General features: G+C 43.8%; 1 protein-coding gene across 1 annotated transcript in view; it reads left to right on the top strand.

The window, feature by feature from the left end:
- The window catches only part of rbbp8l (retinoblastoma binding protein 8-like), a 121,722-nt gene that overhangs the window by 49,960 nt on the left and 56,893 nt on the right, over nt 1–14,869 (top strand). The window contains exons 5-10 of the mRNA XM_078236715.1: nt 1,412–1,524; nt 1,620–1,695; nt 3,746–3,912; nt 9,935–9,999; nt 12,673–12,809; nt 14,141–14,597. Coding sequence (XP_078092841.1) covers nt 1,412–1,524; nt 1,620–1,695; nt 3,746–3,912; nt 9,935–9,999; nt 12,673–12,809; nt 14,141–14,597 — 1,015 coding nt within the window. The remainder of the gene's footprint in view (nt 1–1,411; nt 1,525–1,619; nt 1,696–3,745; nt 3,913–9,934; nt 10,000–12,672; nt 12,810–14,140; nt 14,598–14,869) is intronic.

Below are 14,869 nucleotides of genomic sequence, written 5' to 3' on the forward strand. Positions count from 1 at the left end.
TTTGTGTCTTCGTCCGTGAAGAACAAACTAAATAGTTGTTTAGTTGCTCTGCCATTTCTATTATAAATTCTCCCGTTTCAAACTGTGAGAGATCTACATTTATCATCATCTGAGAGAGATTTTTTAAATGATGAATGGGTTGGACATGGTCGATGTAGACAGAATGTTTCTGCTTGTTGGTAAATCTATAACTAAGAGTCATAAATACAAGATAGTTATTAATAAACCCAATAGGGAAATAAGGAGAAACTTCTTTACTCAGACGTAATTAGAATGTGGAACTTGCTACCATAGGAATTGGTGGAAGCAAATAATTTTGACTCTTTCAGAAGGGAACTGGAAAGGGGATAGAAAGCGTAATAAGTTCTCAGAGGCAAAAGTCCTACACCAAAACTCCTTTACTTACAAGTCTGACAACAGCATACAGAGTGCTTTCAGTTAGAACACTCGGAGTCGCCAGAGGAACTGTCACTCGGTTAAATACAAAGCAAGATTGGCCCATCAATTTGACCCTTAAGCAGGGAGTTCATATTTTAACAGGCCAACTTCAATTGCCTGATTAAAGTCATTAAGAGAAAGGAATGCTGAAAGGCTGAGGTGAAGTAAATAAATGGAATAGCCAATACTTATCCTTCAACCAACATCAATAATACGGATCATCTGGTCATTATCACATTGTCCTATAAGGGTGCTTGCTGGGCACAAATTGACTGCACATTTCCTGCATAACAAAAGTGAATCTGCTTCAAAAGCACTTCATTGTGAAACATTTTGAGATGTAGAAGATACTGTGGCAGGAATTCCTGGTCTCCCATCAGCGGGTTTCTCAGTAGTGAGAGATGCACACCGTTTGTTAGTAGCGGGATCTTCTGCTCCTGCTGCTGTCAATGGGATTTCCCATTGAAGCCACCCCGGAGTGGCACGGTGGCACAGTGGTTAGCACTACTTCCTCACAGCGCCAGGGACCTGGGTTCGATTCCCGGCTTGGGTCACTGCCTGTGCGGAGTTTGCACGTTTTCCCGTGTCTGCATGAGTTTTCTCTGGGTGCTCCGGTTTCCTCCCACAGTCCAAAAGACGTGCTGGTTAGGTGCATTGGCCATGCCAAATTCTCACTCAGTGTACCTGAACGGGTAACGGAGTGTGGCGACTAGGGGATTTTCACAGTAACTTCATTGCAGTGTTAATGTAAGCCTACTTGTGACAGTAACAAATAAGCTTTAAACTTTAAACCATGCCACCAGGAAATAAGTGGCGGGGGTACGTTTCCGGCGGGTCCAGAGAATCCACCACTAGCGAACAACTGGCGAATTCTGACCTGTACAAATGTGTGCCTTTCTTTTAGTTGATTATGGGGATTTCACTGTGTTTTGTTGAAATCTATTCTACACATTAATCATTGGTTTGGTGTTAGGTTACGAGCAGGACTATGTGACAGATGCACAGTCACCCAGGACCTGGCCAGGAAGAAGCAACACGAATTTGAAAATTCTCAACTTCAAAGCCTTCAACATATTTCAGCTCTCAGTAAGGACTCTAAAACTCTCTGTCTTGGCTCATTTCCCACTGTTATTTCTTCATGGAACTGCGTCTTACTTGCTTCTGGTTTGGACATTTTGCAGCGAATGAAATCAATGGATTGAATGAAGAAAACAAAATACTTCACCAAGAACTGAGAAAGCTGAAATATCTGTTAGAGTGAGTAAAATGTGTCATTATTGTTCCACTAACAAGAACAAAATAATCTTCAGGGATGGAGTCACGATAGCTGTTGTTTAAGAAGAGCTCCATGATGTTAACCGTATCAAGGACAAATAGGATTTTCCTGCAAAAAGATTACAGTCAAAACAAATATTTCTTAACATGAATTATGGATCATACTTGTTCTCGCATAAAATAGCTGGACTCTTATGAGCCCGGGTAGGTCGAGAATAGATGGGGTGACACGGTGGCACAGTGGTTAGCGCTACTGCCTCACAGCGCCAGGGACCTGGATTCAAATCCGGCTTGGATCACTGTCTGTGTGGAGTTTGCACAATCTCCCCGTGTCTGCATGGGTTTCCTCTGGGCGCTCTGGTTTCCTCCCAAAGTCCAAAGATGTTCAGGTGTTCAGGTTAGGTGGCTTGGCCATGCTAAATTGCCCATTAATGTCAGAGGTCTAGTTAGGGTAATTGTATGGAGTTATGGGGATAGGGCCTGGGTGGGATTGTGGTCCAGGCAGGCTCAATGGGCCAAATGGCCTCCTCCTACGCTGTTTGATTCTATGATATATCACATTACACTGATTTGATTTATTATTGTCACCATTCAGAGAGTACATAGGGGAGAAGGAAAGGAGAGGGTGCAGAATATAGTGTTGCAGTTACAGGTAGCGTGAAGAGAAAGAGCAACTTAACATATGGTAGGTCCATTTTAAAGTCTGATGGCAGCAGGGAAGAAGCTGTTCTTGAGTCAGTTGGTACGTGATCTCAGACTTTTGTATCTTTTTCCTGACGAAAGAAGGTGGAAGAGGGTATGTCCGGGGTGAGGTCCTTGATTATGCTGGATGCTTTTCTGAGGCAGCGGGAAGTGTAGACGGAGTCAATGGATGGGAGGCTGGTTTGAGTGATGGAGTGGGCTACGTTCACAAGCCTTTGTAGTTTCTTGCGGTATTGGTCAGAGCAGGAGCCATACCAAGCTGTGATACAATCAGAAAGGATGCTTTCTATGGTGCATCTGTAAAAATTGGTGAGAGTTGTAGCGGACATGCCAAATCTCCTTAGTCTCCAGAGGAAGTAGAGAATTGGAGTGTCTGAATCTTGTGAACTGTGGACCCAGTTGATATTGAGTTTGATCAGTGCTTTCATTGTTGGAACAATGCCTCAATTCTTCACATTTTTAGTGATATCTAATATGTAAAGGCTGATTTTCCTGACAAGTCCAACCTGCGGCCCTTAAAGGGATCACGAATGGCCATGAAGAAAAGGCTCAAAAAGAAATTATGGGAGAATCCCGCAGAGCCAAGAGGGACAGGAATGCCTCACTAAGTTCCATTAGTAGATCGAAACTGCCAATCAGCTTAGCATTAGAGTCAGGCCAATTTCCCATACCTCCACAGCTTGTGAGCTGTCACAGATGTCCCTATGGTACATGGGGATTTGATTGAGTCCATGGAGACAGGTTGTTGCTGTTGATCAGGGTACAGATTTGAGATAATCAGAACAAGAATTAAAGGGGAGATTGGAAAACATTTCTTTACGCAGAGTGTTTTTCAAAGGTGAAATTCTCTGCCCTCCAAAAAAAAGTTAGAATTTGTTTGCAATTTCTGTAAAGGCAAACAGATAACTGCTATTTAATATCATTTCATGTTTGGTCATGAAGAGATTTTAAAGGATAGGGAAGTCAGTGGAATTAGACAAAATCGCTCACAGAATGAAGGAAGGAATGTAGACAAACCTGATGGATTGAATGTTTCGTTGCTATACAATAACACTCTAAAGGACTAATCGTAACCTCATATTCCCAGCAGGAAACAGGACTGGACGGCTCACCCAATGCCCAATTTCGGGTTGCATAAGTCAACTGGGTGGTCAACCCAATCCCGTCAGTTTCCAGCCAGGCAAATTGAATAGAATCACCCTGATCATCCTACTGTGATATATGGGGAGAACATAAAGTGAACCTTGTCAAGATTTGAAAATTAGAGTTGATTTCTTTTTAGCCTGTATTGTCACAAGTTTTTATGTGCTTGCCTTTTGAAACTTGACAGGACGAGGCAAAGTCCAGCTTATGCCAGAGGAAGCCGCTCCTTGTCGGACAATGCTATACATTCGGATTCACCCTTGATTAACAAAAGGAAACAAAGTCTGGACAGTGCGTTCAGCTCGGTAGCAGGGCATCGCAACCATAAGCAGGAGTTTAAGCTTCCTACAAAAGGTATGGGTGATTCTTGAATATATTTGATAGCTGCTGGGTGCTTACTGTAAATTAGAACAAAGAACAAAGAAAGTTACAGCATAGGAACAGGCCCTTCGGCCCTCCAAGCCTGCACCGACCATGCTGCCCTGAACTAAAGCCCCCTACCCTTCCGGGGCCCATATCCCTCCATTCCCAGCCTATTCATGTATTTGTTAAGATGCCCCTTAGACACGGGGAGAATGTGCAAACTCCACACAAGCAGTCCCTTAGAAGTCACCATCATATCTGCTTCCATGACCTCCCTGAGTTCCAGGCACCCACCACCCTCTGTGTAAAAAAAACTTGCCTTGTACATCTCCTTTAAATCTTGCCCCTCACACCTTAAACCTATGCCCCCTAGTAATTGGGGAAAAGCTTCTGACTATCCACTCTGTCCATGCCCCTCATAATCTTGTAGACTTCTATCAGGTCACTCTTCAACCTCCGTCGTTCCAGTGAGAACAAACCAAGTTTCTCCAACCTCTCCTCATAGATCATGCCCTCCATGAGAGGCAACATCCTGGTAAATCTTTTCTTTACCCTCTCCAAAGTGTCCACATCCTTCTGGTAGTGTATGTAATTAGTAATGGTAATCTTTTACTACACGAAAGTGCAATTGTTTATTTTCTATCCGTTTGTCAAATAAGCTTATTTCATATTGGCTCTTGTTGTAGTAGCCAGTTTTTCTTATTGGATAATCAAGAAAAAAATAGGCAACTTATTTCAATAAGTTACAACTCAAACACATCAGGAGTTCAGTTACATATCCCCAAGTTTAGTCATGCGGCTGATTTGAGTGTCTCAGGTTCATCGATTAGTGTTTACAAGGATCTCCAGTGTTGTCTGATACTCAGCATTGCAGAGAAACCTGATCAGTGGGCAGCATTGAATTAGCTGACATCAGCAGTAATGGCAGGGGGATGGGTTATGGCGGGGGGGTGGAATCCAGCAAGGAATGGTTCCTGCTCTTGATCACTATCATAGAAATCATAGAATCATAGAAACCCTACAGTGCAGAAGGAGGCTATTCGGCCCATCGAGTCTGCACCGACCACAATCCCACCCAGGCCCTACCCCCACATATTTTACCCGCTAATCCCTCTAACCTACGCATCTTAGGACTCTAAGGGGCAATTTTTTTTTAACCTGGCCAATCAACCGAGTCCGCACATCTTTGGACTGTGGGAGGAAACCGGAGCACCCGGAGGAAACCCACGCAGACACGAGGAGAATGTGCAAACTCCACACAGACAGTGACCCGAGCCGGGAATCGAACCCGGGACCCTGGAGCTGTGAAGCAGCAGTGCTAACCACTGTGCTACCGTGCCACCCTATGCAGTGTGTCCTGCTGGCAAGGCCAACATATTGGGTGAAGGCATGATTGGGCTCTGCTGATTTTGTCCTCGGAGTTAACTGATTGCCCACCCCATGTAGAAGATTACCAGTAATGATGGATCTTCCCTGGTGCAGTGAGTTTACTGATGGCCTGGCAAGAGCAACCACTCCCTTTGACGTGTACAGTTTTATTTTGGAACACACAGCAAATAAATGGGGCATTTTTTAACCTTAAGTTTAGGGCACCATCAGAATGGTGAGAAAATACCAAATTGTTCCACCAAAGATCGTCGCTATATCTATGAGCAGCTGTGACTGCTTTCAGCATGGCGTTGATAGAAAACAGACAAAAACCCAGGTGGTGTTCAGTAAAATCCCTTTCACATAACTACATATAAACATGGTTTCATTCATTGCATTATCAAGAAAACAATAGAACCATCACTCACTTCTGGCATAACATAGACATAGAACAATACAGCACAGTACAGGACCTTTGGCCCTCGATGTTGTGCCGAGCTATGTCCGAAACCAAGATCAAGCTATCCCACTCCCTATCATTCTGGTGTGCTCCATGTGCTCATCCAATAACCGCTTGAAAGTTCCTTAAGTGTCCGACTCCACTATCACATCAGGCAGTCCATTCCACACCCCAACCACTCTCTGAGTAAAGAACCTACCTCGGACATCCCTCCTATATCTCCCACCATGAACCTTATAGTTATGCCCCCTAGTAACAGCTACATCCACCCGAGGAAATACTCTCTGAACATCCACCCTATCCATCCCCCTCATCATCTTATAAACCTCTATTAAGTCGCCTCTCATCCTCCTCCGCTCTAAAGAGAAAAGCCCTAGCTCCCTCAACCTTTCCTCATAAGACCTACCCTCCAAACCAGGCAGCATCCTGGTAAATCTCCTCTGCACTCTCTCCAATGCTTCCACATCCTCCGCTCTAAAGAGAAAAGCCCTAGCTCCCTCAACCTTTCCTCATAAGACCTACCCTCCAAACCAGGCAGCATCCTGGTAAATCTCCTCTGCACTCTCTCCAATGCTTCCACATCCTTCTTATAGTGAGGTGACCAGAACTGCACACAATATTCCAAATGTGGTCTCACCAAGGTCCTGAACAGTTGCAGCATAACCCCACGGCTCTTAAACTCAAACCCCCTGTTAATAAACGCTAACACACTATAGGCCTTCTTCACGGCTCTATCCACTTGAGTGGCAACCTTCAGAGATCTGTGGATATGAACCCCAAGATCTCTCTGTTCCTCCACATTCCTCAGAACCCTACCGTTGACCCTGTAATCCGCATTCAAATTTGTCCTACCAAAATGAATCATCTCGCACTTATCAGGATTAAACTCCATCTGCCATTTTTCGGCCCAGCTCTGCATCCTATCAATGCCTCTTTGCAGCCTACAACAGCCCTCCAGCTCATCCACTACTCCACCAATCTTGGTGTCATCAGCAAATTTACTGACCCACCCTTCAGCCTCCTCCTCCAAGTCATTGATAAAAATCTCAAATAGCAGAGGACCCAGCACTGATCCCTGTGGTACACCGCTGGTAACTGGTCGCCAGTCTGAAAATTTTCCATCCACCACCACCCTCTGTCTTCTAAGAGATAGCCAGTTACTTATCCAATTGGCCAAATTTCCCTCTATCCCATACCTCCTTACTTCCTTCATGAGCCGACCATGGGGAATCTTATCAATCCCTTACTAAAATCCATGTATACGACATCAACTGCTCTACCTTCATCTAAACACTTAGTTACCTCCTCAAAGAATTCAGTCAAATTTGTGAGGCAAGATTTACCCTTCACGAATCCGTGTTGACTATCCCGGATTAAGCTGCATCTTTCCAAATGGTCATAAATCCTATCCCTCAGGACCTTTTCCATTAACTTACCGACCACTGAAGTGAGACTGACCGGCCTATAATTACCAGGATCATTCTTATTTCCTTTCTTGAACAGAGGAACAACATTCGCCACTCTCCAGTCCTCTGGCACTATCCCCGTGGACAGTGAGGACCCAAAGATCAAAGCCAAAGGCTCTGCAATCTCATCCCTTGCCTCCCAAAGAATCCTAGGATATATCCCATCTGGCCCAGGGGACTTATCGACCCTCAGGTTTTTCAAGATTGCTAATACATCTTCCCTCAGAACATTTACCTCCTCCAGCCTATCAGTCTGTATCACACTCTCATCCTCAAAAACATGGCCCCTCTCCTTGGTGAACACTGAAGAAAAGCATTCATTCATCGCCTCTCTTATCTCTTCTGACTCCATGCGCAAGTTCCCACTACTGTCCTTGACTGTCCCTAACCTCACCCTGGTCATTCTTTTATTTCTCACATAAGAGTAAAAAGCCTTGGGGTTTTCCTTGATCTGACCCGCCAAGGGTCGGATCAAGGGTCGGATAATGCTCTATTGAGCATTATCCAATATTTAGTGCATAGCATTAAATGAAGATTAAAATTCTATAGAATTTTCGAATCCCTACAGTGCAGAAGGAGGCCATTCGGTCCATCGAGTCTACACCGACCACAATCACACCCAGGCTCTATTCCCATAACCCTTCATATTTACCCTGCTAATTCCTCTAACACGAGGGGCAATTCAGCATGGCCAATCAACCTAACCCGCACATCTTTGGACTGTGGGAGGAAACCAGAGCACCCTGAGGAAACCCACACAGACACGGGGAGAATGTGCAAACTCCACACAGACAGTAACCCGAGGCCAGAATTGAACCTGGATCCCTGGCGTTGTGAGGCAGCAGTGCTAACCACTGTGCCACTGTGTAGACATACAATACACACCTTCCAATTAAAGTATTATTCTATACTTATTGTTATTGGGCTTATCTGGATGTGCAGCGGATTTATTAAATATCCAGGGTCTGTATAAGTCACACAATTCTGCTGCTTGGAAAGAACAATCAAGTAGCTTCCTCTGTTCCCAATTGTATCTTGTTGTGCATTGTGCCCATCTCTCGGAGAGAAGTGAGGCCTCTTTGAGGCTGGATTCACAGTCATTTAGATGAAGTGTGTTGCATAATCTGGTGAGATATATAGAAAGCGACCTTGAGAGTAACACCTGAAGTCATGCAGCCTGTCCTTCAATAACCACTTCAGATTGTCAAACATTCCTGTCGTCTTTCCCATTGCATTGTGCATTCACGATAACAATCACATTTTTCAGCAGCGTCCGCTCAATGGGCCAAGATTCATTCTGGCTCTCAGTCATTTGTCCTTTTTTTTGAATGGGACCCACTTAATTGAAGTTCCTGAGCAGAATTGTCCCGTCCCATCCGCCCGCCACGGGAATCATAGCGGGCAGGACAGGACTATACAAAGGTCCTCAGGTGGGGTTTTCCAGACTTGGGTTGAGGGCAGCTGGAAAATCCTACCCCCAGATTAGAAGGCATGTTTAGATAAACCTCTTACCAAATGTTCCTCAGCATTTCGTAATTTCAATTATTCATGAATCATAGAATCCCCACAGTGCAGAAGGAGGTCATCGAGCCTGCACTGACAATGATCCCACCCCAGCCCTATCCCTATAACCCCTGCTAAACCCCCTGACACTAATGGACAATTTATCATGGCCAATCAACCTAACTTGCACATCTTTGGACTGTGGGAGGAAACCGGAGCACCCGGACCCACGCAGACACGGGGAGAACGTGCAAACTCCACACAGATAGTGATGCAAGCTGGGAATTGAACTCGGGTCCCTGGCGCTGTGAGGCAGCAGTGCTAACCACTGTGCCACCGTGCCGCCCTTACCGAGATCAACCGAACAATGCAGGATAGTCATACTCCTATAAATTTTATCACAGGCATACTTTAGGCAGGTGCCCAATTGCTCAATGTAGTTAAGAAAGAGATGCATTCATATAATGCTTTTCACAACTTGAAGATGTCCCAAAGTGTTTTGCAGCCAATGACGTGCTTTTGAAATGTAATCACTGTAGAAATGTAGGAAACATGGCAGCCAATCTGCACACGCAATGATCTCACAAGCATGACGTGATAATGACCAGATAATCTATTTTACTGATGTTGATTGAAGGTTAAATATTGGCCAGGACAGCAAGGAGCTGTTCTTCAAACAGTACCACGCAATGTTCTCTCTAATTCCCTTTCGCTCTACATTGTCCATTTGTTACACTCAGCGGGTCCCATTAAGATTGCCGTTGGACCTCACTTGCACAAATCTTAAAGGGACATCTTTGTTTGTGTGCAGTTTGTTCTGTACAGTACATTCACCTGCAAAACCAAAGAGGCAACATTCATGCCAGAGGGTCCTTTATGTTCACCTCAGCAAAGGGACAGCACTTCAGTGTAATGTCTCATTCAAGGCACCTTACTGTACCATACCTTACTGTACCGTACTGTGGTTTCCTCAGTGGCCCATCTAAATTTTGTGCTCAAGTGTTTGGAGTGCAACTTGAACCGAGATTCTTCTAATTCAGAGGCAAGACGGCTAACAATGAGCTGGAGAACACTATAGTAGGCACATGTTGAATATAAGAAGAAGGGAAGCAAATGGCTTTTCAGGCCTGTTTTTATGCACACTTTTATATTTTCACACAAAGTGAAAACTCCCTTCGTGCTGTTAATATTTTCTCATGTTTCTTTTACTTTTTAGAGAGTTACGCTATCCCGAAAAGATCTCCCTGTCATAAGATGTCTGAGGTGTCATTATTTGATTTGGTAAGTATGGGATCATTTCATTGTTGGCTTTTCAGCAACCTCGGGCTGGATTCTCTGACCTCGTCCATGCCTGGGATTCTCCAGTCCCGCTGCTGTGAATGGAGATTTGGCTGAGCGCCAAATTCTCCATTCTCACTGGCAGCAGTGGCAGGGTGAACAAGACCGGAGAGTTCCAGCCCTAATGTACAAGTCACACTGCAGTTAGTTTTAAAAGAACAATGCCATAGTATTATTAATAGTTATTAGCCAGTTTGCGGCGTACATATTGTGCATTATTTGCTTGAGCATGAGCTTTGCAGGACAATGTTACACCATAGACTTTCATCTGTACACTGCTAGATCACATATCTTGTGAGAGCAACAACAAATTAAGCCAAAATATAATCTGAGTGACGCGGTTTTAACCATTTTGTCTATAATCCATTACAGTATATCAAGTGGAAAACTAAGCAACAGCAGGAGAGATAGTGCCAGAGACTTGGGTTCGATTCCCAGCTTGGGTCACTATCTATGTGGAGTCTGCACGTTCTCCCATGTCTGCGTGGATTTCCTCCGGGTGCTCTGGTTTCCTCCCACAGTCTGAAAGAGGAGCCAGTTAGTTGCATTAGCCATGCTAAATTCTCCCTCAGTGTACCCAAACAGGCGCCAGAGTGTGGCGACTAGGAGATTTTCACAGTAACTTCATTGCACTTCTTAAATTGTACGAGAGTTTCTGACTCGACTAACTTTTCAGGCGGTGAGTTCCAAACTCCCACCACCCTCTGGATGAAAAAGTTTCTCCTCAACTCCCCTCTTAGCCTTCCACCTCTTAGCTTAAATCTATGCCCCCTGATTATTTACCCCTTTACTAATGGAAAAGACGCCTTTCCACCCTCCCTATCTATGCCCATCACAATCTTATACACTATCAGATCCCCTCTCAACATTCGTTGCTCCAAGGAAAAGCTCCAGCCTATCTAATCTTTTCCCATAGCTCAGACCCTCCAGGCCAGGCAGCTTCCTGGTAAATCTCCTCTGCACCCTCTCCAGTGCTAACACATCGTTCCTATAATGTGGTGACCAGAACTGCATGCTGTACTCCAGTTGTGGCCTAACCAGCATTTTATATAGTTCCAGCATGACCCCCCTGTTTTTGTACTCTGTGCCTCAGCTAATGAAGGCAAATATCCCATATGCCTTCTTAACCACCTTATCTACCATTCCAAGGTTCCTCTGATCTTCAGTATTTTCCAGGGTCCTACCTTTCATAGTGTAATCCTTTGCCTTGTCAGTCCTTCCCAAGTGCATTACCGTACACTTTTCCAGGTTGAATTCCATTTGCCACTGCTCTGCCCACCTGACCAGTCCATTAATATCCTCCTGCAGTCTACGGCTATCCTCCTCACTATTTCCCACACCAATTTGCATGTCATTCATTAATTTCTTGATCATACCCCCTTCATTTCAGTCCAAATCATTAATGTACAGCACAAATAGCAAGGGCCCCAGCACTGAGCCCTGCAGAACCCCACTGGAAACAGATTTCCAATCACAGAAACTTCCCTCTATACCATCACCCTCTTCTTCCTACCTCAGTCAATTTTGGATCCAATCATAGAATCCCTACAGTGCAGAAGATGTCATTTGGTCCATCGAGTCTGCACTGACCACAACCTCGCCCTATTTCCGAAACACCACATATTTACCCTAATCCCCTAACACTAGGGTCAATTTAGCATGGTCAATCCAACTAACCCGCACATCTTTGGACTGCGGGAGGAAACCAGAGCACCCGGAGGAAACCCACGCAGACACAGGGAGAACACCACTTTGTGCCACAATCTGCCATTTTGCCTTGGATCCCATGAGCCTTTACTTTCTTCACCACTCTGCCACGAGTGACCTTATCAACAGCCTTGCTAAAGTCCATATAGACCACGTCAAATGCATTAACCTGATCAACACTCCGGATTACCTCCTCAAAAAATTTGATTAAATTTGTCAACCACGACTTTCCCTTAACAAATCTTTTTGATTTGATTTATTATTGTCACTCGTATTGGGATACAGTGAAAACTATTGATTCTTGCGCACTATACAGACAAAACATACTGGTCATAGAGTAGGAGAGAAGGAAAGGAGAGGGTGCAGAATATAATGTTACAGTCAGAGCTAGAGTGTAGAGAAAGATCAGCTTAATATACAAAAGGCCCATTCAAATGTCATTGGCAGCAGGGAAGAAGCTGTTCTTGAGTAATCCTGGATGATGTCAAGCTTCTTGAGTGTTATTGGAGCTGCACCCAATCAGACAAGTGGGAGAGTATTCCATCACACTCCTGATTTGCTCCTTGTAGAAGGCTTTGAGGCGTCAGGAAGTGAGTTACACACCACAGCATGTGATACACACAGGGCTATGAGACTATGGTGCATAATAATCTGGACAATATTCAGCTTTACTGGGAATCCTGTTCCTTAGCAAGACAAATTAATTTTCGTATTAACTAGAATTGTATTAGCTAGAATTAAAATTCATTCAGAGCTATTCTTGATGATAGTTATGAGGTTATGAATATAAATGGTGTTTCTGTAAAGGATTAAGGACTTGAGGGGATTTAAATGTATTATGTGACTGGGACTTTTTTATATAGTGAACTCTGCAATAGATATTTAGAAATGTATTTTGTTTGATTCTAGCATTCCCAAAGAATATCTAATCAGTTGCATGGAACAATAGCAGTGGTGCACACCGGTGGTGGAACATACTGCACACCAGAGCGAGATGCTGCTACGCTACAGCCCAGTGTGAACCACCAAGAACAGAGACAGTACGAGTATGTAACATTTCATATTGCTACAGAAAGTTAAGAATGACAGACACCCATATTTTTTATAAATGTTTGAAAGAGCTATTCATATGTTGACATCAGCAGTTTAAAGGAACTGGGTGGTGTGGTAGGCCACTTCAGAGGGCAGTTAAGCTGTGCCTGTGACAGGGGACCAAGACAACTGGAATCCTGCTGAATCGACAGTTGGGCTGGATTTTCACTTCCAAAGCGGGTAGCTCAGCTCAGGACATTTCCTGGCACTTGCCTCAGGAAGAAATGCCCCAGTTGGAGTGATTTTTACTCCAGAAAGCGGCATGTGTGGGATAGAGTCAGGCCCACCACCCTCAGACACAGATTAAAATCAGTTCCATTGGCCCACCTCAGTTCTCTGTAACATTAAACCCACGAACCCTAACTCCTCACACCCCCTCATCGCCCCCCCCACCCACTCCCCATGCCTATACATGCCGGTTCTTACCAACCTACACTCAATGGCCTCTCATATCTTCTATGCGAACCCATGTACTTCACCCAGCATATTGGCCCCTCCTATCCTCCATACTCCCATCCCATCCCCCTGGCTCCTTATAGCCCCTGTGCCAACGTTGCCAACTCATGCCAAACCATATTCTCCACTCATTCTCGTGTCCCTGTGTAGCCCCTATGCCAATTTAGTTCCCATGCATGCCAACCCACCATCATGGCTCTTTACAGTCCAGTGCCAAATTGATGCCCATCCACCCATCATCCTTTGCCTTTACGTCCTCCATGTCAACAAGCCCAGTATCTATCATAGGCAGGAGAACTGCCTGAAAAGGTAGTTGAGATGAAACAAAATACAGTTCTAAATATCTAATGCAGAGTTCACTATATTAAAAAAATCCCTTTCCCCTAATATATTTAAATCCCCACAAGTACTTAATTCCTTACAGAAACACAATTTATATTCATAACCTCACATCAAGGACATCTAATCCATTAATGACCTATTTGAGCTGTCAATCAAATTGAATTTACAACTTAGTACCAAGTTTAAATGGCCCAACTGAGTTTGGGATTTCCACGTATGAGAGTTATAGCCTGCTCTTGTTTCCAGTTCTTCTCCCGGTGAAAGTAGAATCTGATGAAAATTGGCCCATCCACTATTTTTAAAGGTTCGTGGAACACGCCTGATCTGCAAAAATCAAGTCCAATGTGACTGAAATGTTGGTTTTAACATAGATTTTAAGTAGACCTCTTAAATATAAATATGGAAGTAAACATGTCAACTGAATGATTTGATCTTAGTATAAGCTGTTCAGATGTCAACATGATGTGCTTTCTTATCCTGGTTGCAGGGAAGTACACAATTGGTCTAAAGATTGCAGGAGCAACAGTCACAGTTCAGAGCAGACAGACACAATGAGGCAAAAACATGCGAGAGAAGAAAAGGATCCTGATCTCTGTACAAACACTGAGGGAAGAATTGACAGACCACTGGAGAAACCTCTGGATTTATCAGATTACAGTAAAAATAAGGGGCCATCCTGGTCCACTAACAGAAGTGAATTGTCCATACAATTTGAGTCCAAGAAACCAAGATTCAAAGAGCCAGCACAGAAGAAATACACTGACGATAATTTAGCAAGTGGAAATTCCAAGAACAATACACATTCTTATGAAACAGACACCAAGGTGTTGAGTGTTGAAACGTCCGGTAAAGATAAGGATAAGACACAAGTTGTGTCAAGCCCTAAAGATGGATTAGAATTGAGTGACAATGAAGACAAAGTGTACAAGAATTTGAACATTAAGGTGTGTTATCATGTTTTGTAAGAAATAAAATATTAGTGCTATGGAATTACTGTTATCTTCATTTGTAAATATTGCTGTTCAATATTGAACATAAATTTCTCATGCCAGCAATGGGGAAAAGTCTATTGTAAATGACAATCATGGGTTAAATGCCTATGATTCTCAAAAGTGTAAAGTTAATATCTGAGAATAAATGAACTTTTGTCACTGTCGATTAAATGATAGAAGTGAATTCGTAGAAAGAACTAGATACAAGGAAAATTATCTATTCA

The sequence above is a fragment of the Mustelus asterias genome, chromosome 20 (assembly GCF_964213995.1).
Source record: "Mustelus asterias chromosome 20, sMusAst1.hap1.1, whole genome shotgun sequence".
In the NCBI taxonomy this organism is placed as follows: domain Eukaryota; kingdom Metazoa; phylum Chordata; class Chondrichthyes; order Carcharhiniformes; family Triakidae; genus Mustelus; species Mustelus asterias.